The sequence below is a fragment of the Arachis stenosperma genome, chromosome 3 (assembly GCF_014773155.1).
Source record: "Arachis stenosperma cultivar V10309 chromosome 3, arast.V10309.gnm1.PFL2, whole genome shotgun sequence".
NCBI classification, from domain to species: Eukaryota; Viridiplantae; Streptophyta; class Magnoliopsida; order Fabales; family Fabaceae; genus Arachis; species Arachis stenosperma.
In genome coordinates this window covers 69476219-69503260 of record NC_080379.1, presented here as the reverse complement: position 1 = coordinate 69503260, position 27042 = coordinate 69476219, and the positions used below count along the sequence as shown (strand labels likewise).

At 36.0% G+C, this 27042-nt stretch overlaps 3 protein-coding genes across 3 annotated transcripts; 1 reads left to right on the top strand and 2 right to left on the bottom strand.

Annotated features, from left to right (window-relative positions):
- Positions 1-540: 540 nt before the first annotated feature.
- On the bottom strand, positions 541-4635 carry LOC130970414 (protein FREE1). Its single transcript, XM_057896497.1, has 10 exons — positions 3464-4635; positions 2957-3043; positions 2727-2858; positions 2174-2308; positions 1777-1842; positions 1579-1689; positions 1305-1394; positions 1145-1175; positions 944-1014; positions 541-852 (listed from the first exon to the last, which is right to left on the bottom strand). Exons 1-10 carry the CDS (start codon positions 4478-4480, stop codon positions 775-777), a joined length of 1818 nt encoding a protein of 605 aa, XP_057752480.1. The 5' UTR covers positions 4481-4635; the 3' UTR covers positions 541-774.
- A 5956-nt stretch (positions 4636-10591) lies between these two features.
- LOC130966235 (uncharacterized) lies at positions 10592-12125 on the top strand. The gene is made up of 3 exons (XM_057891020.1): positions 10592-10693; positions 10797-10892; positions 11256-12125. The coding sequence occupies exons 1-3, from the start codon at positions 10592-10594 to the stop codon at positions 12123-12125; spliced, it is 1068 nt and encodes a 355-aa protein (XP_057747003.1).
- A 12541-nt stretch (positions 12126-24666) lies between these two features.
- LOC130969291 (uncharacterized) lies at positions 24667-26835 on the bottom strand. Its single transcript, XM_057894950.1, has 6 exons — positions 26462-26835; positions 26216-26350; positions 26027-26102; positions 25777-25871; positions 25201-25368; positions 24667-25110 (listed from the first exon to the last, which is right to left on the bottom strand). The coding sequence occupies exons 1-6, from the start codon at positions 26799-26801 to the stop codon at positions 24944-24946; spliced, it is 981 nt and encodes a 326-aa protein (XP_057750933.1). The 5' UTR covers positions 26802-26835; the 3' UTR covers positions 24667-24943.
- Between the last annotated feature and the right edge of the window lie 207 nt (positions 26836-27042).

Genomic DNA, 27042 nt, shown 5'->3' with positions numbered 1-27042 from the left:
GTGCCGAGGCATAAGTTTCATTAGGTCATCATGATTATCTTACATTTTTCTTTCCTTTTGTGTTCTTGTTTTGTTTTAGTTGTACTTACTGTTAAGTAAAGTTGTAATTTTACGGTGACGTTATTGTTAGTGATTCTCTATGTAATTACAATTCTCTAGAGTTAACTTGTTCTAATTTTGTTCGTAATTCTATGAATACAACAGACTAATTTCAATTAAATCAAAGCAAGAACCTATATTGCACCATACATAAAAATTGCAAGTTAAACTTTCATCCAAATAGTCATCCTCTATGAAAAATGAACTAAGTCCACACTAAAGCATTAACCGCAACACTCCTACCGCAGATTATGTAATGTTTTTTTTTCCAACGTACATTTGTAAACCGCGATACCCCTGTCGCGGTTTATATAGTTTATGGAAAAAATGCATATCGGTATCCACTTTGCAAAATGTATATTCTGATAATATTGATGGCCAGTTTATTTAAATCAATAAATTGCCCTAAATTTTTAGAAGTGCTTGTTGATGCTAAATATATTCAACGAACCAAATCACAATCATAGATAATATTCACAGAGCTAATGATTTATTTGTCCTTTCAGAAAAAAATTACTGAGCTAATGAACATATAAATTATAAACCAAGCTACGGGAGGACGAATAAATAACAGAAAATAGAAAAGGCAAGAGGACGATATTCGCGAGACAATCCGAATCATTAATTTATGATTTTGGTATATTCTTGGCTTCTGTTGCATCCATGTCATCAGACTCAATGCGCACTCACAAGAAATGGGTGTTGGCAAACTCCACATTCAATGGTTTCTGAACCTGAGCTTGGCACCTGAACCTGAAATAATCCCACAAAAAGAATAAACAAGCCATAATCAACTATGACGTGTATTGAGTGAGAAGTGGGGCCAAAATTACTAGAATTTAACCTGCAGATGGACAGTGCAAATGGGACATGCAACTTCCCTTGTCCGTCTTCCAGATCCTCCAGAGGTCGAACCTGCAATGGGGCAACACATAATTGAGTTGGATAAAATTATTTAAGCTAAATAAACTCAGAACAAAGTGAATGAAGCCTGCCACAAAAGCAATTTTACAAGTGAAACTCCTAAAATTGAACTCATCATTACCTGATGTCTTTTGGTTTCTCTGCAGCTCCTCCTGCCAAGATATTCAAAAACACAAATAAGCTTCTGAAGCGTGCTTAACCATAAACCAACAAACAAACAAGAATTACATGGGCAATTGAAACAATACAAACAGACGGTATAAAATACTCCAATTATTTACCTGAAGCTTCCTGGCAAGATCCTCATGACTCTGTAACACGGGTTTACTTGATGACTCTTTAGCACTACTCAGCCTTTGGGTCACTTCCGCCTGAACAACAACAGGAATATTAAGAATCATAATTACATTGCTTCCATAGTTTACAAGGATCTTCCTATTTAAAAGCATTAAACCCTGAAGGAATTACAAATGCAAATGCATTCCAAAATAAATACAATTAATTATCATTATGCTCCAACTAATGCAGAGAAAAGCCAAAAGATGGTACACATACCATGCATCTATCACAAACTCGTACTGGCTGAGCATTCGCATCGGCAGTTAAAGCAATTCTACCTTGTGTACATTTGTCACAGAAAATATCACCACAGTTCCTACAATGATGCTGTTGGAAGAAGAGGATCATGAAATTAACAATTGGGAACACAAAACAGAAATATCATAGATTAAGAAAGGAAACAGGAAGATCAACCTTGCGATTAAAAGCCCCAAAATCAGTCTGACAATCTTTGCATTTTGAAACTGCTTCATCTGGGACCTATATATAAAGAACCTATAAGAACTCCAGTTGCATACAACGAAGAACCAATCCTATTTATTAGAGATATATACTGATGATGTAGGTTAATATAGTTGATCTATCAACAACATTTTCATTAAAATCAACTAGCACTTAAAATATTTTCCCAGTGTTAATCATGGGAACAGCGCAATAAAATTTCAGAAACTAAATGACAAAGTTAATTGCGGCAACAAATACATTTTTAAACAATCATAGTCAGCATCTCAACCCAGTAAAAACACGAGGTTTAAAGGAATGAAAAAGTGCAAGAAAAATTCCCAAGTTGCATCTAACAATCTAACATTACCCAGTGATCCTTCTCTTCATTGGCAGGCTTTATCAGATTCATCCAATCGCCAAAGCCTTTCTTTCTTTCTGTAGGCTGTTCATTTGCTTTCAATGCCTCAGGAGGCCTCCTGCTGCTTCCATTCATTTCCTTGAACTACATTATAACATCGAGGGAGAAACAAGACATAGAAAATACTTAAGATTGGAAAAACAATTGAGCAGGACCTTAAAGATTAGTAACTGGTCACAGATAACATCAACAGAAGAGATCTTATCTCAGTTCAACATACATATAGAAAATATCTGAAAGCTTTTAAGGAGTATAAACTAATGGGATTATAATTTTCACCATATCTGAAGTAACTTTTGACTTCAATTCTTAGAAATCAAGATTAGTACAATAACGTAAATTTCAATGAGACTAAAATTTTGCATCACATAAACATAATTCTAAAAAAATGCAATCATGCAATTATTCAAGGTACCGACTATCTTCTAACAGATATATTTAATTAAAAAAAAAAGCCACCTCCAACCTAATTCATCAGCAAGATATCATTTTCCTAAAATACCTGTATGGTTGCAGCAATCACTGTATCCAAAAGTGTGTTTATAGTGTAGCTATTGGATTGCAATCTGATTCGTCTTGGTTCAATGTCCACTGGGCTCTTTGACCAAAATGCAAAGGTAGATGAGTCAAGTCTCTGCACAATCCAGTTAGCAAAATATTATGCTGCCATAGTCTCGGAAATTCAATTCTGTATATATAGTATAGTTTCATCAAGGAAATGAACAAGCTTACATCACATCCTGTTATGTTCTCAAGTGGATATATTCTCAATGTCCGACTTGTATTTGGATCTAGCATGCGGATTCCATCCAAACCAATCTGAAAGGATAATAATTAATTAAGCTATCAATTCAGATCATGAATCAGTTACGGACAAAAAACAGAAAGGGAGTCATGAATGCATAAAATACAACATGCTGAACATTCTAAGGTTGACAGTATCAAGGGAAAAATAATTTATTCAAAGTGTACATTGTAGTTAGCTAGATAAAAAGTAAAAATTGAAACTGGAAAAATAAATGAACATGGGGATTAAAAAGATTTGATCTTTTACAAACACACAACATATATACTATACAAATATTTATCAGTGGACCTAGCTAGCTAAACCAAAATTACTTCAAATTCAGGTTGATGATCATAAATACATCCAGAATAAAAGGCTATAAACAATGCAGTTATACATAAACAAATTAAATAAACTAGCTGAGTTACACACTATCACGAAGAATTGTTCACCTGGCATAGAACATCTGTAGCGCTCTGGCCACCACTTTCTGCCAGCAACTTGACCCTGAACTTTTGCACCCCAGTTTTTCCATCTTCTTGGGCATCAGCTGTTGGCACCGCTTTCACGATCTTACTTGAGACAGAAGAAGATTCATTCTGAGAGGGAAAACTGATGGACCTTCCATAATCATCGAACGTGGTTGAGGACCACGTCGAAGATTTAGGAGCTGTGCCACGCGCACCGTAGGGCTCCACCTTGCCCCCTTCATAAGCATACACACCATCACCATAGCCTTCATCGTAGCTCGAAACTGATCCCAATTCTGAACGGCTCCGATTAAGGCCTCCGAAATCGTCAAAATATGCACTGCCGTGATCGGCTTTCACTGGATTCTGGTAGGGGCTATCGTATGAGGGAACCGGAGGAACGGAAGCTCCGGCGTGAGTGTACGGTGCCGAATTGTACAAAGAGGAGTACGAGGAACTGGGATTGGACTCGGAGGGAATTGAGGAGGTTGGAGGAGGGGCGTAATTCGGAGTGGTTTGATGCTGATCATAGGGCGGGAAATAGGGCTGGTTCTGCGAAGGTGGTTGATGGTACGAAGGGTGAGAATTGAAGGTGGAATTGAATGAGGGGAGGTTAACGGAGGTTGGAGGGTAGGAAGGAGCGGTGGGAGCGGCGGTGGAGGGTGGTGGAAGAGGCTCGGGGTTTGGGGGGTACGGGGAATACGTGGTGGTGGTGGTGGTGGTGGTGGCGGCGGTGGCGTATTGGGTGTAATCGGGTGTGACGGGGGGTGCGGAAGCGTATAGATTGGAGGGGTTGGGATTAGGGTTTTGGAGGTGTGGGAATTGATAATATGGAGCGGAGGTGTAATCTCCTTGATGCATTGCTGATTCTGATTGTATGCAGCACGGCGAAGAAGAGATCACCCTAGGGTTGCAGTTTTGATGATATGATGCAGAATTGGAGTAAGGAATATTGTTGGATTGGGAATTGTGAATTGTGAATTCAGAATCAGAGGACATGCAAATGGGAAAGCAAGTTTCTAGAAGTTGGTCTCTCTAAGAAAACCACTATACGTCGCTGTGCAATATCGTTAGGAAAGAGACAACGAAGAACAGCAGAGTGGAAGAATGGTTACGATTACGCGAAACTTCTTGAGCATTACCAAGGTGCCAAATATTATTGAGGGGAGCATTAACTTGTCAGTATGATTGTTGAGCGTCAAATATATAATAAAAAAGTTACGGGTAAATTATTCTGTTGAGTGGAATTAGATATCTATTATAATTTATCTTTTAGGGGTTGTTTGAGTGGGTTTAAAAAAAAAAAAAAATTTGGGTTATTTTTTTTAAAAAAATTTTACAAAAAAATAAAAGTAATTTTATATTTGGATATCTTATAAAAAAAAAATTTTTATTTATCAATTATGTTTGAGTATAATAATATAAAAATATTTTTTTGTTTATTTATTACATAAAAAATATTTTTTTTTAAAAAGATCTTTTAAAAAAATATAAATTACAGCTTCTCAAAAAAATATTTTTTTATTTTTTTAGTACTTTTACTTTGACTACAAAAAATTTATTAAACACACTAAAAAATAAAAAAAAAAATCTTTTTTATTTATCAAAATAATGATACTCCAACAAACACTTAATCAGATTTTATTTATAAAAATTTAATAAAATTACTATAATAATTAATAATTAATTTAAAATATTATGTCTTAGATTTTTTTATATATTTAAAATTTAAAATTATATCTTCTTAAAATTAAAATATTTAAATTTAAATATAAACTTAATAAAATAAAAATAACAAATTAAAATTAAAATAATACTATTAAAATCAATTTTGTTTTATTCTAAGTCTGGTATATAATTAGTTAACAAGAATAATAAACACAATTAGTTTTAGATGAATTTCAGATATATAAAGAAATTATTTAGTGAGTAATTCATAATTTTAGATGTGTTAAAAAATTATTTAAGTTAAAAAATATACAAGCATGAAGTTTAACGAATTTTAGATGTATACCAAAAATATTTTGTGTATTATCTTATTTAGATGTGCTAAAAATAAAATATAAATACAAATTTAAATAATTTTGAATATGTACCAAAATCATTATGTGTTATCTTTTCATTTTAAATGTAGAGTACAATATCGTTTTTATCCCTAGTTTAGGGTAAGTCTCAAAGTTGTTCCTAACATTTCAATCGTCCTATTTAAATTCCTAATGTTTCAAAATTGACTCAATGTTGTCTTGCCGTTAAGGATCCATTAACAGAATAGACGGCAGAACAAAATTAAGATAATTTTGAAACGTTAGGGACTTAAATAGGACGAAAAAGTTGGAGACAAAAACAATACATATAAATAAATTTTAATTTTATTTTTTAATAATATCAATTTTTTACTATACATAGTATTCAATTATTTTTTAATCACATTTAAGTAAATTACATTTAATCATATTACTTCATTCTAAATAAATTAACTTTTTTTATAATTTTACTCTTAAAAATTTTTAGTTATCATGAAATATTTATAGAATAACTAGTATATAAACTTGCAAAAAAAAAAAAATAATATATATATATATATAACTTCTTTCCTGCTTCCCGGCTGGCCTATCTTTTCTTTCTTTTTGCCATTGGAGATTAGAGCCCTTGATTAAGAGGTTGAGGGGGCCTCCGATCCTCTTTCGTGTGCAACGGAGTGGAAAATAGCTCCTCTAACTTGAGTGGCTTTACTCGGAGAGAAATGGCGTATGTAATTGCAGAAATTTTTTTGCAGAAATTTTTCTCCATCGACATCACGCACATGGTGAGGAACCATCCGTGCGTGATATCGATCGAAAAAAGTTTCTGCAATCACATACGAAAATAGGGATATACAGCAAGGATACTACCTGAAATTATAACACTATAGAGCATAATCTATTAGGGGTTACTCAACTTTATACTTTTTGTGTCTAATATATCAAAATTTTTTAAAATTATAAAAAAAAAAATTATTTAAAATGAAAGTAATGTGATTAAGTGTAATTTATTTAGATGTAATTAAAAAATAATTGAATACCATGTACAGTAAAAAATTGATATTATTGAAAGATAAAATTAAATTAAAATTTATTTTTATGTATAGTTTTTGTCTCCAATATTTTCGTCCTATTTAGGTACCTAACGTTTCAAAATCGTCTCAATTTTGTCCCGCCGTCAATTCTGTTAATGGATCCCTAACAGCATGACAACATCGAGTCAATTTTGAAACGTTAGGGACTTAAATAGGACGATTGAAATGTCAGAGACAATTTTGGGACTTACCGCAGACGTTGGGAGAAAAAACGATACTTTACTCTTAAATGCATTATTAATATATGTAAAATAATAAAAAATACTAATAAAACAATGTAAAAAAAGAAATAAAATAATATTCAAACACAATATAACTTTACATGATAAATAATTAGTAAAATTATTAAAAGAGACTTCTCAAATAGTATTTTGATGCCTAATATAAGAGAATTAATTAATTTGTAAACTGGTTAGTTTAGGAAGTGTTTTCTTAATTTGTTGAACCTTCTTGAATTTAACTCTGGAGGGTGTGGATTAAAAGAATGGAGGTAAACTATCCTTACAATGCAGTAAACTGGATAGCTAAAGCAGTTATTTCTACCGCAAAATCTTATTTAGAGTGGCTTCAACTTTGTTAAAATTTTTAATTTTGGATTAACTTAAACATGACATCTGCCATTTAGTTTGGCTTGTTTTCCTCTTTCTTGTTTTGTTTAGTTACTAAAGAAAAATGAGTAAAAAAGATAAATTATTTTGTATCCTCCTTAAAAAAATATTGAAGGGAGAGGTGGTTAGATTATTGGTAACTATTATATTTATTTTAATTTAAGTTAAATAAAATTTGAAATGATTATTTAAAAATAGGAAATGTAACTAATTAAAAACTAATACAATAGAGTGGTTATTAGATTTAAAGAATATTTAAAGATGGAATGACTATGGGATGAATATTATTTTTCATATATAATTAGATTAAAATATTATTTTAATCTAATATTTAAGTCAACTTTTAATTTAATCATTAATATACTAATATTTTAAGGCTGAATTTTTTTAATATTGTAAGGGTATGTGTGATTTTCTTTGATATTTGTGTATAAGTGAGTTTGACACAGTTACAAAAAAAAAATTTTGGAACACATAAAACGGTAAATTTACCATTTTGTATATATTTAAAAATTTTTTAATGGCCTAAACCAAAACGGTACTGTCGAATTGTGTAAAAATATATAATTAAAAAGAGATGAAAATAGAATACGACACTGCCGTTCTGTAATGAAATAATTTTTTTAATTTAAAAAATTGAAAACAGTAGTGCCGTTTTGTATTAGATCGAATTTTTACCGTTGAAACTAGTTAAAATGGTGTTGTCGTCTTGCAGAAAAGTAAAAACGTCGTCAACGTTTAGTACTAGTATGAATAAAAAATCATAAAATTAACTATAAAAAGTAAGTTGGTGTTATGTTGAAACCACTTTGAACAAAGTAGAAAGTGAGCAACACAAAGTTCTTCATCTTTAAATTTTGAGAGAGCTCAGAATTTTTAGTTCTTTAGCAGTTGAAGTTGTTCTTCATTTGTTGAGTGAAATAAGTTTTGAATAAAAAAATGAGAGAGAGAGAGAGAGAGAGAGAGAGAGAGAGCTGGTGAGGGGGGAAACATCGGTTGGGGAAAAACACTACAGAGCAAACATGAGAAAGATCCTATGGTTTGGAATAAAGAAGAGTTTCAACAGTTAGAACATGATTCCTTCTCTGTCTTCGTCAACAACCTACCGGAAGATATATCAAAGCGAGAGCTCTTTAACATGTTTAAATGGACAGGCAGAATCATCGATATATATCTGTCGTGGAAGACTAAACATGGCCAAATATACCTTTTTGCTTTCATACAGTATACAACGAAAGGAGGAGCACTAAAGGCTGTTGCGGACATGAACAGGTGGGTCCTAAGAGGCAGAATGCTGTTTGTAGGAGAAGCGAAATATAGAAGGGGAGGTGTAATGTAAAATAGGAATGGCAAGAATAAGAACGCCAACGAAGTGACTGAAACTGCAAGGCAGGGCATAGGAAGAAGAGATCCGACGAATGCAAGTGTAAAAACAATTGTAGAGAGAGAGACGATGGAGCCGAATGGTGCACTACACAAGGATCCACAAAACAACAGACGGCTGAAGAAAGTAGAGGTGCCGATATCTGATGCGAATGTTGTCTGGTTGCAAAGAAGTATCATCAGAAGCACGAAGAAGGCTATCAATTTCAACGCCTACAGGAAATAGTTCATAAGGAATGGCCAAATTTAACACAAGTAAGGGAGCTGGGAGCCTATAAAGCTATGATAACTTTTGACACTGTGCTGAGTGCGGAAAAAGCGTACACCTTTCAAATGAATGATTTATTAAGGCTGTTTCATATGGTATGGAAATGGGATGAGACAGAGAATAGTGAGTCAAGAAGAGTTTGGTTGGAATGCTATGGAGTTCTCTTGCATGCATGGTGAGTAGACTCCTTTCGCAGGATAGGGGAGCAATGGGGTGAGGTGGTTAAGCTTGATAAATTAACGGAGTCATGTAATTCCTTCAGCATGGGTCAAGTTCTAATTGATACGTGTATCTTTGATATGATTAACGAGTGGATTCACATTATAATAGGCACAAGCGGATTTGACGTCCTCGTAAGAGAAGTGGGAGGAGAGGTATATCGCGAGGAGTGTAATCGGGAGCGATACAAGGAGTCAGAAGACAGAAAAACTTTACATGCTGAAGTAACGGAACATGAAGGAACTGGTAAAGGGATGATTCATGGCGGCAGAAGGCGGGTTGTCGCTCGGGATCAGGCGGCCGATATTATGCTGGTGAGCTACAGGAACAATGAATATGATAAGGATAATTTTGTCAATTCATTTGTGGATCTGAATGAATGGAATCATCAGAATGTGAATTCACATTATAGGGTGGCTAATTGTCCAGCATTCAATGGGAACGAGGATTCTCAAGGATCTTTAGAGATGAATGAGGAGATAGACTCGAACAAAACGGTAACATGTGTTTGGGGAGAATCATGGGTACAAGCTTAATGAAGTTACAAGTAAGCATAATGGGCTGAGAGTAACAAAGCCCAACAAGGATGGGGAGCATCATGGTTACACGCATAAGGAGGTTACAAGCAAGAATTATAGGCTGGGAGCAACAAAGCCCAATATGGATGATCAGGAGCTCCAGCCTAGAGGGACTGGTACAGGCCTTAAGAAAGGTGGGCCAAGTTGGCTTTCCAGCCAGGTTGGGCTTGAGCCCGTGTCCACGACCCATCAAGGACATCAGGCTGGGGCTGCGCACGGTTCACGGGGGGAGTCCTCACGAAAGAGCAGGGCAGGGGATGCAATGCGGGTTGGTAGGGAAGGCAGTGCTCAAGACTGCAAGGAAGCGACGGCTGAAGCATCTCGACTGGGGGGCGGCACTCATCTGACGATAATATGCGTGATGGGTCTGACCGGGTTGGTGGCCCAGAAGTTGAGAAGCTGAACAATTCAAAGGATAAGGGCGGACTGGTTCTCGTGTCTGAGGAGGCAACACGGGAGGCGATGGTGGACGGTTCTGTCAGAGTGAAGACCGGGGGCGCTGGCGCAATGACTCGAGGAACTGGACCTTCCTATCGGAGAAGGGAAACAACCCTCAACAAGGCGGATGAGGGGGCGCAAACTGCGGAGATGGAGCTTGGGACAGCTACAGTGGGTGCAGATTATGGAGAGGGGGACGCCGCTGACAACAACCGCTATACACCGAACAACGATGGGCAACGCCAGTTTAGGACAGGATGGAGAATGCATGAAAGGAATGGATCGATGAAGGGACGAACAGGGGATCATGACAGAGGCCAAGAGGAGGCATATGAGAGTCGTACAGAAGAAGGATCAAAAGCTGAGGCTGAATTGGAGGAGGAAAATGAACCCCGCAGTGAGGAACGAAGGCGGAGCTGGGAAGAAGAGATGGCTGAGAATAAAGAAGCTTGGAAATTAGCTGTAGATTTCGGTGCTTAGTGTAGTGACGAGGAGGATATCATGGCAATTCTACAGGAGCAAAATGAGACAATGGCCCTGAAGCGGAGGCAGGCAAAGAAAAAGGAAAAAATACGGAGAAGTCGGCCAAAATCTCACAACCAGGTGTGTTCTAATAATGTTAAATGATTATAAGTTCCTAGAATATTAGGAGATTGGATGGTGCTGGAAAATTTAGTATGTTAAAGAATTTTACAAATAAGTTTAGATTGAAAATGTTGGGGTTGGTAGAGACAAAAAGGAGTTGGTGACTAAGTTTGATGTTATGAGTCTTTGGGGTAGAGATGGAGCTAGTTGGGAGTATGTAAGTTTGGCTGGGGCGTCTGTAGGATTATTGTTAATATGGGATGAAACAGTATTCAATCTAACTAATTGTTACAAGGGACATAGATGGTTATGTGTAAAAGGGGTTGTGATAAAAGATAATTTTTGGTGTGCTGTTTGTCTAGTGTATGGACCACATGTGAGATCTGAGAAGACAGTACTATGAGAAGAGTTGAGCTATATTGTAGGGTTGTGCCAGGTACCATTCTGTTTTCTGGGTGATTTTAATGAAATTATACACTTAGAAGAAAGAAAAGACGCGACTTCCTTATCAGCATCGGCGGAGGATTTTAGAGCATGGATAAATGATATGGAGCTGGTTGACTTGCTGTTAAATGATCAGAGATATACATGGTTTAGGGGGAGTTCGTACAGTAGAATTGATAGGACCCTTGTTACCTTGGGGTGGCTAGAGAGGTATCCGGGGACACAACTGACGGGAGGTCCAAGAGGTTTATCATATCACTGCCCATTGATTATGGAAGAGAGTAAAAAGTTTGACGGCCCAAGACCTTTTCGGAGCCTGGACTTGTGGTTCACGCATGAAGACTTTCTAAGAATGGTGAAGGACGAGTGGAGGGAATTAGGTGATGTACAATTCCTAGACAAGATGAAAGGGCTGACAGCTCCAATTCAGAGATGGCATAAGCAGCATTTTGGGAATATAGCTGAGAAGATAAGGAAGTTTGAAAAAGAGATCAAGAAGGTGGATGATATGGTGAGTAGTGGTTTGTATGATGGTACAATGGAGCCAAGGAGAATGACGTTAGTGAGATACTGTGAGAAGTGGTATGTAAGACAGGATGTCCATTGGAAGCAAATGTCGAGGGCCCAGCATGCTGAAGAGATGGATAGGAATACTAAATACTTTCACAATATCGCTTCGGCAAGAAGAAGGAGCAACAGGATAGAGTCATTGGTGATTAAGGGGAGACTAATAAAGAATCAAGCAAGAATTAAGGTGGCCATTCGAGATTTTTATAAACGGCTGTACCACCAGGAAGCCTCCCCAACGGTGAGCTTTAGGGATGGATTAGTAAACCGACTGGAGAGGGAGGAAGCTGAAGCCTTAGAGGTGATGCCATCAGTTGAGGAAGTGAAAGAGGCAGTATGGGACTGTGAATCTTCAAAAGCACTAGGGAATGATGGATACAACATGAATTTTATAAAAAAGTGTTGGGGGAGATTAGATCGGAATTCACTACAGCTATGATGAGCTTCCTTGAGCATGCAAGACTACCAGCAGACTCCAATGTTACATGGGTAGCGTTGGCACCGAAATTTGTTGGGGCAAAAGAGATAAAAAAACCTAAGACCAATCAGCATGGTTGGTTGTGTTTATAAAGTGATCTCTAAATTGTTGACACGAAGAATGAAGAGTGTCATACCAGGTTTAGTTGGTGAATCCTAGAGTGCTTTTGTGAAAGGAAGGAAGATATATGATGGAGCATTAATTGCATGCGAAACTGTGAATTGGCTAAAACTAAAAAGGAAGGCATCAACGATTATCAAACTGGATTTCCACAAAGCCTATGATAGAGTTAAATGGTGCTTTATTGATACTGTGTTTGAGAAGATGGGCTTTGGCAGCACATAGAGGACATGGGTGAAGAAGTGTATAAGGTCGGCATCAATCTTTATTCTGTTTAACGGATCCCCTTCAAAAGCCTTCAAAATGGAGAGAGGACTTCGGCAAGGCGACCCGTTATCGCTGTTTTTGTTTGTCTTGGTGGTGGATGTGTTCAACAGAATGATAGGCAAGGCAGTGAGGAACGGTAGAATATCCCCACTGTTGGTTGGTATGGATGATATTGAGTTATCACACTTACAATTTGCGGATGACACAATATTATTCTGCCCCCCCCCCCCCGAGGAGGGGATAGTGAAAAACTATAAGAGACTACTGAGGTGCTTTGAGATCATGTCGGGATTGAGCATTAACTTTGAGAAGTCTAGTTTGATACCAGTGAATTGCAGTCGGGAGTGGACTAGTCGGATGTGTCAGTTGCTTGGCTTCCAAGAGGCAACTCTACCGGTGCGGTATCTTGGTATTAGCCTAGGAGCAAATCCGCGGCTAGTTAAAACCTGGAAGCCAGTAATAGATAAGGTGGAAGAGAAGTTCAGCTTATAGAAAGCGAAGGTCCTAAGCAAGGTTGGGAAGCTGGTACTCATAAAGTCAGTCATAAACAGTCTCCCAGTTTATTACCTGAGTCTGTATAAGATGCCGAATACGGTTGCACGAAGAATCATTTCTCTACAGAGGAGGTTTTTTTGGGGGGAAGGAGGATGGACGACCTGGAATGGCTCTTGTGAAGTGGGAGATGATTCAGGCACCAAAGAAATTAGGAGGGCTGGGAGTGGGTGATGTTGTGGTTCGTAATACTGCTTTGTTGTTTAAATGGTGGTAGCGGTTCGCAAAGGAAGACTGTCCCTTGTAGAAGAAGATTGTGTGTTCTTGCAATAGATTGACCCCAAACCAGCTGCTGTCTACTCATACTCTACCAGTGAGAGGTGGTCATGGAGAGACATATGTCAACTACAGATAAAAGACCAACGAGTCAGGCAGAACATGATTGATGGCCTTGCTATTGAGGTAGGGGAAGGAAGGAATACCAGATTTTGGAAGGATACGTGGCTCCAAATAGGAAAGTTGAAAGACTCTTATCCGAGACTCTTCTCGATTTCAAGACAAAAGGATCACCAATTGGGGATTGTGGGTTTTGGGATGGGATAGAGTGGGTCTGGCATTTTCAGTGGAGGCGGGAGCTCCGCCAGTGGGAAACAGAAACCTTGGATCAGTTGCTCCATGTCTTGCAATCTGTTAGACTGATAGCAGAAGTGCAAGATAGAGTGGTGTGGAAGTTTGGAAAAGAAGGTGTTTATACTACTAACTCATTTATGTAGGTTTTGCAAGAAGCGACTCTGGACGAGGAGATTCTAAGCTACAGGTTCATAAATGAAATTTGGAGAGGATTAGCCCCATCTAGAGTTGAGTTGTTCACTTGGTTTGCTCTTATTGGCCGGGTTAACACAAAGGAACGGCTCAGTAGGTTGGGAATTCTGGAACCAAATGACAATTTGTGCCTGTTGTGTAAAAAGGCAGTTGAAAGTGTTCATCACCTGTTGGTTGCTTGTGAGTTCTCTTGGCAAGTGTGGTGTGTATGGATCACGAAATTCGGTCAAGTGTGGACAGCTCCCGGCACTTTGAAAGATCACTTTGACAGTTGGAGATCCATGCCTATGAGAAAGGAGGTACGCAAGTACTGGTTAGCTGGGTTCTTCTTAGTTATATGGAACGTTTGGCTACGGCAGAATGACGTAATCTTCCAGAACAAGACAGCAGGCATTGCAGAATGTGCGACTCAAACGTTTCTTTGTGCTACGGAATGGTGTGGTAACTAGCTCATGTTGTTGATGGCTATGCCAGAGATGACATAGGAGTTGGTTAGTCTGCTACTTTATCTCAGCTTGTGACATTGTACGCTCTACTTTGAGTGTTGAGCTCTTTCTTTCAAAAAAAAAGTTGTAGGTAAATGTAGTAAGTATATAAAATGGAGAGTTATGTTAGTTTAAGAATATATTTCAATGGTCAGATTTTATATGATACACATGAGGGTGTGAGTTTTTTGTGTGAGAATCCATATGTTATTGTTGTTCCTCTTTCAATAACATATGAAGGACTTAAAAGTGTACTTTGTCAGAGTGTAAATCATCAAGGCCTGAAAAAAGTGATAAATATTTTGTGCAAGCAGGCTGTATTAGTATTTAGTGGTTTCGTTCAATTTTAAATAATGCATATGGTTGATGAAGTTGGGATACAAGGAATGTTTTCAACATACCATCAAACTAGAGTACGAACCTCACTTATCGAGTTATACGTTGAGTTCGAAGAAATTGAAGATGATTTTTCAGAACCCAATACAGAGTGAATGGGTTATAATACCGAAAGTGATGAAGAGTTTGAAAGTAATTATCAAGTTGTTGGTCTAGCTAAAGATGTAGATGAAAATGATATATCAATTGAATGAGATGTGATAGATATTGCTAACGCAATGATAGATCAACATCTATCTAGAGAGCTATCATTTATGCATGCTTTAAATCTTGATACTATGTATGTACCAGAATTTTCTGAATATATCGATACAGGTAAATTTATATATTATTATTATTATTATTATTATTATTATTATTATTATTATTATTATTATTAGGACTAATTGAATTATTATTAACATTGTTACGTTATTATTATTATTACTAACTATTATATATATTATTATTAGTCTTGGCAATGATGGTTATAGAAATTATTATTATTATTATTGTTGTTGTTGTTGTTGTTAAGATTATTTGAATTGTTACGTTATTAGTATTATTACTAATTATTATATATATTATTATTAGTCTTGTTATGCAATGGTGACTATAAAAAATATTATTATTATTATTATTGTTGTTGTTGTTGTTGTTGTTGTTGTTATTTTGTTTTATCATTTGTGCAGTGCCTGTTGTTGTCGCAGACAGTAAATTCATCGTTGAAATGGAGTTTAACTCTAGAGAGACTGTTATTGCAGTAGTTACAGAGTGTACTATTCAGAAGGGCGTCCATTATAGGGTGTATGAATCAGAATCGATGACATTCTATGCTAAACACATACAATATGAAACAAGTTGTGATTGGCTTATCAGAGTTAGTCTTATAAAAAGACAGTATTGTTGGGTGATAAAGAGGTATAACGGTAGTCACACGTGCATCAGATCTACCATCCATAAAGGTGAAATCTGTAATTGCTGAAGTGCAGTTGAAGTTCAACTATACGATAAGTTATCGCAAAGTATGGTTGGCCAAGCAAAAAGTAATTGAGAAAAGATTTGGTGGTGGGAAGCTTCTTATGAAGCTTTGCTGATATGGTTTGAAGCAATGGTTGCAAAAGAACCATCAGTAGCTGTTGAGTACAAAACTGTATATGCTTACATAGGAGATGAGGTGGTTGAAGATCTCAGGATTTTGACACAAGCCTTTTGGGCTTTCTATCCTTGTATTAAAGCATTCAAAAGCTGCAAGCCGCTGGTACAGGTAGACGTCACACACTTGTATGGAAAATATAAAGGGACTCTCTTAGTTGCAGTATCATAAGATGGAAATGGAAATATCGTGCCTCTTGCATTTGCCATAGTCAAGGGTGAGACAGCCGATGCTTGACACTTTTTTCTTAGCCATCTACGAACGCATGTAGTTAATCGGGATGGTGTTGGTCTTATCTCTGATCGACACGAGTCCATTATTTCAGCTGTAAGTCATAGTGATGGAGCATGGCAAAAACCCGAGGGCTATTCACATGTTTTACATCAAACACATAGCTTCTAACTTCTTGAGAAGGTTCAAAGTGCAACATATGCAGAAGCTAATTGTCAAATGTCAACATATGTAAATAAATCATTAACTTTTTAGCATTTTATGGACGATGGTGAATAGTTAACAACAAACTGATTGTATTATCTAGATTGCGTTGTTCTCTTGTGGCAGCCTATTTTAAAACAATGCACGAGTTCAACATGCGTTACTAGAGATATTGTGAGCCGGGTGTGACTTACAAGCAGTGGCTCGACAATATTCCTCGGTTGTAATAAGCCTTGGCGTACAATGAAGGACATCGCTGGGAATATATGACCACTAACCTAGTGGAGTGCATCAACAGAGTTTTGAAAGGAGCACGCAATCTTTCCGTGACAGCCCTTGTCAAGGTAACTTTTTACAAGCTTAATGCCTTGTTCACAAGGAAGAGGGCCGACGCTGAGGCTCGTATAAGTGCAGGTCATCTATTCTTTGACTATGCAACTGAGAAAATCCAGTCTAATCAAAGGGCATAAGGAATTATCCAAGTTAATTTATTTGACAGGCAGAACAAAGTTTTTGAAGTGCATGAGATGTCCAGCGGTTTAGAGTTTGCAGTAAATCTGCGTCTTCGACATTGTGATTGTGGTGAGTTTCAGGTCGATTGAATTCTTTGTCGCCATGTATTTGCCTATTGTGCAAACTAGCGCCTAGATTGGAAGAAGTATGTGCATGAGGTATATACCATGGGAGAGATCCGAAAGGTGTACAGAACCCGATTCAGGCCACTGGAAAAGCCAACAACATGGCCTGTGTATCAAGGACCACGACTAATTCCTAATCCTCACCTCAAGTGAGTGGCCAAAGGTCGTCCTAAAAAAACACGCTTCTTGAATGAGATGGATGTGCATGATTTGCGTGGTCCTAGGCGTTATAGGCTTTGTGGTGGTGAGGGTCACAGCCGAAGTAGATGTCCGCACCGTAGGGGAGCTAGTGCTAGTGGCTCGGCTCTGAATGAATAGTTGTCAGCTTGGCTTATTTTTATTAGTTGTGTCCATTTATCTCATTTATTCTTGTATTCAGTTGTATTCATTTAACTCACTTACTCTTATGTAATCTTTTTTTTAGTGGTGTCCATTTAATAGATTTAGGGTGATATTCAGTTGAAGTTTGGTTCTTTCAAGGCACATTTCACACATTTCAATTTCGTTAAACTCTTACATTTTAAAAAAAATTTGAACATAACCTCTCCTAAAAATGGACTTAACCACCCTTAAAGGTTCTCTAAATCTCAATAAGTCATTAATCTTTTCTCAACAAGCTTACAAAAGTGTGCATTATCATCAAACAAGTCTCACTCAAATACATATAAATTTACATTCACACAACAAATGGTTCATTTAGAGAAAGTTTTCTTCATGCCTCGTGCCATTTTCGAACAGCCTTTCTTGACCCTCTTCTTGATGGTTGACGGGCTCCATCTAAAGGCACTTTTGTGAGCCGGGTCAATCTTGAGATCATAACCCTTATCCTGAGCACCTGAATGTTAAACAAAATTAGCACTGGTCAATACACATGATCAATAGTATAAATACCAACCCTAATCAATAAATAATAGGGTGAATAGCAATCCTAAATCAACAACCATAAACAATTTAACACAATACTATTACTATATCAGTAAATAATGTCTCATCAACCTAAATACCAATCCCATTCAATGCATAAAATCAAATTATTTGCACCAGCTTCATCAGCCATGTCATCACCTGTATCAACCTCATCAACCGAATCAGGACATAAAGGAAGCTGATCGACCTCATGCTCACCGGCATAAGTCTCGTCAACCACATCGTCAGTCTCCTCTTCATCCTCCTCAGGCATAAAAATTCGTGTTGGAGACTGGCGACATCCAATCCCCCTATGGACACTCCTACCAGAATCAACAGAGGTTCTCTACATAGAGTGCTCAGAATATGACCGTGGTGGACGATTCCTATCCAAAGATAATCGACCAGGAATAACTTCAGGCACCGGCACCTGTACAATGTCCTGGGTAGAGAATAAATTATTTACCCACTGAGATGACTCAAGACCCTGAACCCAATCAATAATGTGCCTATATTGATCCTCATTCTATGTCGATGTCCCTAGTATTTGTGTCAACAAAAAGTGCGGTACCTAACTCGGTATGTATTCCTCATGCATGGTAGAGGGCTATGTGTATGGCTGTATGGTAGGCTGAGTGGAAGGTTGTGCATATTCCTGCGAGTATGGTAGATATGATATAACAGGCTGAGACAAAGGCTGTGGATATTCTTGTGCATATGGTGGGTATGAAATGTTGTGGATATGCATATGGTTGTGGATGTGGTAGGCATGTATACGGTGGGTATGCATATGGTTGTGAATATGGTTGTTGTTCTTGCTAATGTGGGTGTTGTTGCGGAGGTAGTTGCTCTTGTTGATGTGATTGCTCTTGCTGTGGTTGTTGGTCTTCATTGGCATGCTCGGAGAGACGCAGGTGATCACCAAAATTATGAACATACCATTTCATGTACTGGTCAGATGATTGGTAGAGGTCGACATGTGCACCGATCAATATGGATGCAGGACTGTTTAACCATTGTAAGATCCATTCTTCGTGTTCCACGTCTAGTTCTTGTTTTTTGGACCCGTTAGCACTATGTTATGGGACGTGACGAGTTTCATAGGTTCAACTGGCAGGACTTGATGAAAGCCAAACTGTCTTCTGACCCTATCAGTGGGATGCCGCTCCACAATCTCAAAGCATATTAAAGACACAGTCGCACTCCAGAGATCTGCACCATCGTTGATCTCCAATGGAATAACATGCGGCACAATCCGGTTGGGACTGTATGTGTCCCACACAGACTATAAAATCATATCAAATCTCAAGGTTATAAATGCGCAATCATCAATTTAATTTAGTATAAGAAAAGTATAAATGAGGAAACGCGTACCCCGTCTGGAGAAAGATCGTCCAACCTTCTCCTGACATCCGCAGTTGTCCAATTTTTATACTGTTCGATAGCTGATTGATAATTATTCCACCTGACATTATTGCAACAACCCATATTTTTATAAAAATTCGGACATAACCTCCCTTAAAAGTAGACTTAACCACCCTTAAGGGTTCCCTCAATTCACAAATCATTTCAACCATCAACAACAATGTCATCAAATTAAATCATAACTTATTCGTAATATCAGTTACTACAGCAAAAATCACTAAATCCACATCTTATCTAAATTATACTTGCAAGCGAGTGGAAAGCTTGTATCCATCGTGGTCCTATTGACAGCATTCGCATCCATGACCATACAAGGAACAATGGCAGAGGACCATCCATGTCCTTGCAATCATACTTAGATGCCCAAGATAAGGATCGATACATTTGTGCAAGGCAAGCTAAATCGCAATTAAACTTATGAATATGAGAAAATTCACGAAGCAACGGCAAATACTTCCAGTGCACAGTGATTCCAGACTTATCACTAAATAACATCATTCCAAATAGACACATTATGTGACATTTTACATAAATTTTCCTACTAGCTGGGTCAGTCAAATGTTGACGCCGTTTTAGGGTGCAGAACCATGCTAGCTTGGTTCTGCTTCCTTTGTGGTTGTTCGGGCCAAGAGCACTACTAAATTGGGTCATGCACTCATTCTCTAACCCACTTGTGCTGTGGTCAGTTGATCCAGTAACTGGCAAGTCATGAGTTTGGAGTCAAAAAATCATGGCGACATCCTCCAATGTAATCATGCACTTGCTATGTGGAAGATGAAACGTGTGCGTCTCAAGCCGCCCACTTTTCAACCAGTGCGTCTATAGTTGGACCGTGAGTCAAGATCCTCCCAATCTGAGATATATGATAGAATCCGCTCTCTCTTAGTTGTTCTTCTACCCTTGCATCATATGAGTCTATCTGGTGTAAGTGTCGCACGTGCAAATTTCTTGAACCCTGGAAACAAAAGTAATAACTAACAGTCAATAACCAGAACTAGTCAATAATTACTATTACTAAATTAATACTCGATTTAGTAACAAATATAATTAATAATTACTAAAAATCTAAATAATTTATAATCACTAATTGAATTATTAATTATTAAGCACAACAGTAAATACAAAAAGTACTTACATATACAGGATGTTAAAGATATTCTGATATATGCTCGTCAGCACGTGTAATGTTACATTTTTTTATCTTTATCTTTAATTCTACAATTAAAAAATATATAACCGACTGACCGTTACTTATATTTTCCTTTTTTCCTTTTTAGTGAAAACATTAATAATAATAACTTTTAATCTATTTACTAAACACATATCCTAAGTATTAATATCCAATCTAATTTTTTTCCATCATTTTAAAATAAGCCTAAAATTAGTAAACATAGGTGAAAATCTAATTCTGTTTTTCAATCAATAATTTAAATAAAAAAATCTAACGGTGTATATATATATATATATATATATATATATATATATAATTAATAATAATTCAGTTTTATTTAGGGTTGCACATGGATCGGATAATATCCGCATATTCGTGGTAATTATCCGTATCCGATCCGAATTTTACGGATGTTATCCGATCCGCAGAGCCATCGGATCGGATCGGATCCGATCCGCACTATAATAGGATCGGATTGCGGATTTGGCAGTGATATCCGCAGTCCAATCCGCAAATTCGCATATCCACACATCACATATAAATAGCATAGTTTAAGAAAATAAACCCTAATGTGATATGAATTTTAGTGTGTTGTTTTATGAATTTTATGATATCTTATTTTTTATTTTTTATATTGTACTTCGACTTAAAATAATTAAACTTAAATCTTGTGTTATTATTTTTTTTGTTATTCAAAAGTACTTTTATTAATAATATTTTAGAATTAAATATACTTAAACGGATGAAAAATAATTTTTCTTTTGTAAAAATAGCCAAATGGAATTTGAAAACATTTTTTCTTGAATTATGCGGATATACCCGATATCCGATCCGATCCGATCCGCATACTTGCGGATCCGATCGGATCGGATTCGGCCTGAAAAATTGCAGATATCGTATCCAATCCGATCCAATGAGTGCAGTGCGGATCGGATAGAGTTTTAGGCTATATCCGATCCGATCTGATCCGTGTGCAGCCCTAGTTTTATTATTAAAAACTAAACGTACTACACATATAAATTAACTAAAAATTTAAACTAATAAAAACTAAAATATCTAACATTTTATATAAAAAAAATCCCAAAAAATAACCTATACTCATTAAATAATAATTAAGGCTAAAAAATTATTTTCTAATTAAATAAATAATTCTGTTTTGAAATAAATTATTTTAAGCAAAACTAAATTTACTAAATAATTATGTTTTTTTAATAAAGTATTTAAAATATAACTAAAATTATTTAAAAGTCTGTTTTTCAAAAAAAAAAAACTAAAATTGCTAAAACGGGTTATTTTTCAAAAAAGAAAATTATATAAAATGAAACTAAAATTAACAAAATTTCAGTTTTTTAAAAAAATTAATTAAACTAAAGGTAAAATTTAATTATAGTAACATCCAATTAATACTATACACTAACGATAATTTATCAACACTAACAACTAATACCACTATTATAACTTATAAGTTATAACTACAACCAAAAAAATATATTTTTAAACTACTCCTAACAGCACTAACAATTAATTTATTTATCTACTTGAGAAAAAAATTAATTTAAAAAAATTATGTACTGTTTGTTTTTAGAATATTTAATTTAAAAAAATAGGATTAATTCTAACTAACTACTAATAAAACGTATAAAATACTAATGTTTCTTTATGTATTACTAGTTGCCGTTTTTGTTCTTCAAACAGAATAGAAATGGGGATGGAAACTCGAGTGAAGAAGAAAGAATGAAGAAAGGAGGGGGTTGGCTTTTGGGTTAACGTGTGGAAAGAGAGAGGGAGTTGCCAAGTGTCGTCCATGCAGAGCAAAATGTCAGTGACGTTCTGTTCAATACGTCAATAATATTTTTTTTCGTAACGGCGTCGACGTTTTCATCATAAAAACTGACGGCTCTCATAACGCTGTTAATCACGCATGCTAGCTCATTCTGGTAGGTAACACCACCGTTGATCCAATATTAAGAAAACAAAGTTCAACATTTCAAACATCCTAATTGAATTTTGAAAAAATCTAAAAAATTAACTAGGATACGAAATATCGGCCCTATAATGTGGGCTATAATAAAAAGGTCCAATAATACAAAAAAAAAATTCCATAACATTATTCAAATCTAACTCTAATTTGATTTCTTATTGTTATTCGTTGTAAAAAAAAAAAATTGCACACTCCTCCTTTTTCTTCCACTCCCATTTATGTTGTTCATGGTGTTGTTTTTCTCTTCCACTCCACTCACGCTGTCGCGCCGCCCCCACAAACGGTGTCGACCCTGTCACGTCCTCCACCACAGTTGTCATATGTGCAATGCTGATGATCCTCTTTGCCGCGACACACGATCTGCATGCAATGCCTTCTGCAGCACAGATGGTTCCTCTACATTGAGCTTTGCCCGCGAGTCCTGTCCACCCTAAGTCGCCGATGTAGGCGCTTCTTTGCGCCGCCATTCTTCCATGCAGACGAACACCATCACCGCGACGTGCAGCGCTGCGTGCGCTCGTGTTTTGTGTCGTGATCAGACCTTCAAAAAACTCCTATGTCATTGATTGCAAACGGATATTCTGATAAAATAAATGTAGGATGTTTCTTTTATTAAAATTCAGATGTTTCTTTTATTAAACTAATTGTAGGATATTTCTTTTATTAAATTTGGGATTTTTTTTGTTAAACTTTGAATGTTTCTTTTTCTTAAATTTGGGATGTTTTTTTGTTCGATATAAGTCGTCGTGCACTGAAGAGTTGTGGCAGAAGATACAACGGTAGTGGAATTAAAGACGAGATGAGATGAGCTTCACGTTGACAAAATAATTATATTTCGCTAATCCTAATTTGGTGGTACTAATACTAATTATTTAAAATTCATTTTTTTAAAAATTTAAAATTTTATTTTTTTATTATAAAAAGTTGTTCCAATTAACTAATATCCTAGTTGATTACCTAGCAGGATTGTTAAATTTTTATATTCGTTTTAAATTTATAATTAAGTTATTTTTAGCAATAAATTATAAAAATATTTTCATCCATTTCAAACTAGTTGCAAATATGTCTCAATATATTCTGAAAAATTAAATATTTTTAGAATAACAAAAATGTAATTACAAATTTAAAATTAATGTAAAGAACTAAAGATGAAACTTTGTAAAATACATGTTTTTTGATGTAATTTCTAATTTTTTTCGGTTTTTTATTCATAAAAGAATTTGAAGTTTCTATTTGGGTTGCTATAGTTACTTTATTCTCTTAAAAATTTGCAATTTGAATTATAGAGACTTAAAAAAAGCACAGATTTTACATAAAGTTACAATTTATTTAACCCTAAAATAATAAATACAAATGCAAGTTAAAATATAAATCTAACAATAAAAAATTGCATAATAACATTTTATTTGGATCAATTTTAAAATTTGAATCCAAAATCTAATAGAATTATCCTCGACGTTCATAAGCCATATTTTAAACAATTTATGTTGTTAGATATAATCACCTTTAAACACAGTAAAAGCATAGCAAAAACAGAAAAAGAAAAAGAACAAGAAAGAATTAAGAGTAGAGTGACAAATAAATCCTTGAAGATTTAAATTTCGGACAGATTAGTTTCTAAAGAAAAAAAGTACTAAGAAAATCCTCTAGAATAACAAATGTGGATAAATTTGTTCAAATAAGACCTTCTATCCTAATCATAAGGACTAATTTGAAAGTAATGTGTTCACATTTGCTATCTTAGAAAACTTTATTGGTACTTTTTTTTTTCTTTGAGTACAAATGTATCCGAAGTGTAAATCTTAAAGGGTTTATTTATTACTTTACTCAAGAATTAAAGAAACATGCATACACACAATGAAAGAACCCCGGAGGATAAAGAATCCTCATCAAATGGTCGAATTGCAAATTTCAGAATGATTCATCTGCACATCAAATGATGACAAAACCAAAAAACTATTTATTTATCACATAAAAGGAACAAGGTAAAGCAAAGCCAAAAATTATTTCCTAAAAGTAATATGGCAGTATTGAACTGAAAACCATTATAAAAGGACATCTGATCCAACCACCTCCACGTATAAAACTGCTCTAAGAAAGAATTAAATCTATTGATTGTTTATTGTTCCACCTTTGTATGCTACTTGTGCTTTCACACAAAATAGCATTGCTTGACTGAAGTCAAGAAGTAATTGACCAATTATATAGGGAATATTGAATAAACTAATATTATTACCCCAAAACACCTTGCTGAAGCTCCTCTTATTGATTGCATTACAGCATAAGTGTATAATCACACAAGTTAAGGTAGTAAGATAATTGTGCTCGTCAGTCTTCACAAAACCAGATGAAACATCTTGTTATCAGTTATCATATATCATTACTACAACCAAAAGGGGGCAGCTAGAGCAATTCGCATGCCGTTCAAAACTTTTGTAGCTGCAAACTTATTTCAATTTCCATACAGCAGTCTGATATCAATTTATAAGTTGAGACTCACTATACTTTAACTATCTGAATTGACTCTGCAAGACTGTCCTACAGCCTGATCCATATCAGAGTACCATTTCCCAATCTGTGTGTGCTCTACCATATCTTTACCTGACTTGAGGTGACGGATGGGTCGTAGAACACCAAAGACAGCAAGATCTGCTAAATTAGGATCCATTCCACCTGCCAAAATCAAGAATACAAAGGTACTTATAAGTCTGGCAGTAGCAAATATTTTTCTTAGCATTTATAAATCGTAGTGGTTGGACATACCAAGAAACTTTCGGCCCTTCAAAGCATCAACCCATTGTTCTGCAGCTCCATACAGTGCTGCTCGCTCATCAGTGATATTATGTTTCTTCTTTAATTTCTTTGACACAAAATACATAGCAGCAGCACCGCCATACTTCGCCACTAACCTCTCAGATAAACTGAAATTACCTACATATAAATCAGAGGTTTATTTGCATGCATATCCATCCCACTGTGTGCATTACAAGGTCAATATAGAATAATAACTGAATGTAAAGAACTTTTAGATCTACTAAAATATCCAATCTCATATAATTTCCATGCAATTTGAAGTTCGTAGTAAAGGAAATAGGTTTGATGGAAGTATTTCAAGGAAATGAAATATGCTTGGAAGTGTTGCAATATTTTGAATTTAGATTAGTGTAAAAAATTGTGATAATTATAAAACAGATAAACTACTAGTTCATTTGATTGTTGTGCCCCTACAAAGTACAATTAAAACCATTACAACAGAACATAATTTAAGCTTCTATATTAATAATCTTCTAGATTCGTAAGAGTGCCCGTCTGCAACAGAGTCTAGAAGTGAAATCATACCTTGAGTGGTGATATACTCAAATGATTCAAGAGCCTCGGAAACAGTTCGATATATGTTGGGTGACAATACATGAACCAAGTGATTGTCCACCCACCTACACAACAAGTCGGAATATAATGTTAGTGTTACGCATCAGAGGCTAAAAGCCGGGCAATCAATACCCGATAGAGGTATGGAAAACAAGTAGAGGCAGTAGTAAGAAACCAAGAACTAAACCAAAAGAATAGACTAGATAAATAACAAACATACTCGCGCCACTTCTTCTCTTCAGCTGCATCTAAATCATAATCGGGACGTATCCGTTTCACCAACTTATCAATTATCTCTGCCATACATAAAATTGGGAATTCACAATCACAATGTTGGTTACAACATATGAATTATGAATACACTTACACACACAAACAAATGAAAGTACTAAACAGGAATGGCATGAACCTGAAGAATCAACCATTTGTTGACCATCAACTGTCAAAATAGGCACCTTCTTGTAATCAGACCATTTGATCTCCTTCTTGTTCATTGGATTTACTTCCACCACTTTATATGGAATATCATAGTAGTCCAGAAACGCTAACAAAACAAACACAAGAAATTTCAAATTCAATGAACAAGGACTAAAACAAAATATAATTATACATGCAGATCAAAGAGGATGTTATTGATGATGAAAATGGAACTCACCTTTAACTTTGTTGCAGAAAGGACAGGCCTCATACTGAAACAGAACCACGTCTTTGGACTTGAAACCCTCTTCTGAGCGAAGCGAAGCATTCGATTGCACATCTTGAGCGAGAGACGTGGCAGCTGCAGAACCGAACCTAACACTGTGAGCTAAGTAGGGATTTGAGAGGCTCAAGCGATCAACGAAATTCTGAGACAGCCACTTAGAGTTGGAACTCGAGCACATGTCGTAGGGAGCCACCTGGCAAACAGTGGAACCACCGGTAAAGCCACCGTAGACGGTGGAGTTGCTCCTTAAGGCTCTGCCTAGAAATATGGCTCGATTAACGACACGTCGCATGGTCGCTATTCTTGGAATTTTGCTACACAAGAAATCCTCAGTACAGATTCTTCAGGGTTTAGGGTTTTCAAATTTTTATTACAATGATACAGGGCCAGGCCCAAACTACTTCGGGCTTCAGTATGAGCGACAATAAGCTATTTGGGCTGGGCCTATTAATAAATAATAAAAATAGGAAACAAACAGCAAGTCGACGTGGTCATTACGTTACGCGTATGCTGCCACTATAAATACAACCCTT

Coding starts and splice junctions, on each gene's coding strand:
- LOC130970414 (XM_057896497.1), bottom strand. CDS start 4,480: ATGTCCTCTGATTCTGAATTCACAATTCACAATTCCCAATCCAACAAT. Junction 1,843..2,173: donor ATGAAGAGAAGGATCACTGG/GTAATGTTAGAT, acceptor CTTTATATATAG/GTCCCAGATGAAGCAGTTTC. Junction 1,395..1,578: donor GAGTTTGTGATAGATGCATG/GTATGTGTACCA, acceptor GTTGTTGTTCAG/GCGGAAGTGACCCAAAGGCT.
- LOC130966235 (XM_057891020.1), top strand. CDS start 10,592: ATGGCAATTCTACAGGAGCAAAATGAGACAATGGCCCTGAAGCGGAGG. Junction 10,694..10,796: donor GGCCAAAATCTCACAACCAG/GTGTGTTCTAAT, acceptor AAATAAGTTTAG/ATTGAAAATGTTGGGGTTGG. Junction 10,893..11,255: donor ATGGAGCTAGTTGGGAGTAT/GTAAGTTTGGCT, acceptor TTAAATGATCAG/AGATATACATGGTTTAGGGG.
- LOC130969291 (XM_057894950.1), bottom strand. CDS start 26,801: ATGCGACGTGTCGTTAATCGAGCCATATTTCTAGGCAGAGCCTTAAGG. Junction 25,872..26,026: donor GAAGAGAAGAAGTGGCGCGA/GTATGTTTGTTA, acceptor CTTGTTGTGTAG/GTGGGTGGACAATCACTTGG. Junction 25,111..25,200: donor GAAGGGCCGAAAGTTTCTTG/GTATGTCCAACC, acceptor TGATTTTGGCAG/GTGGAATGGATCCTAATTTA.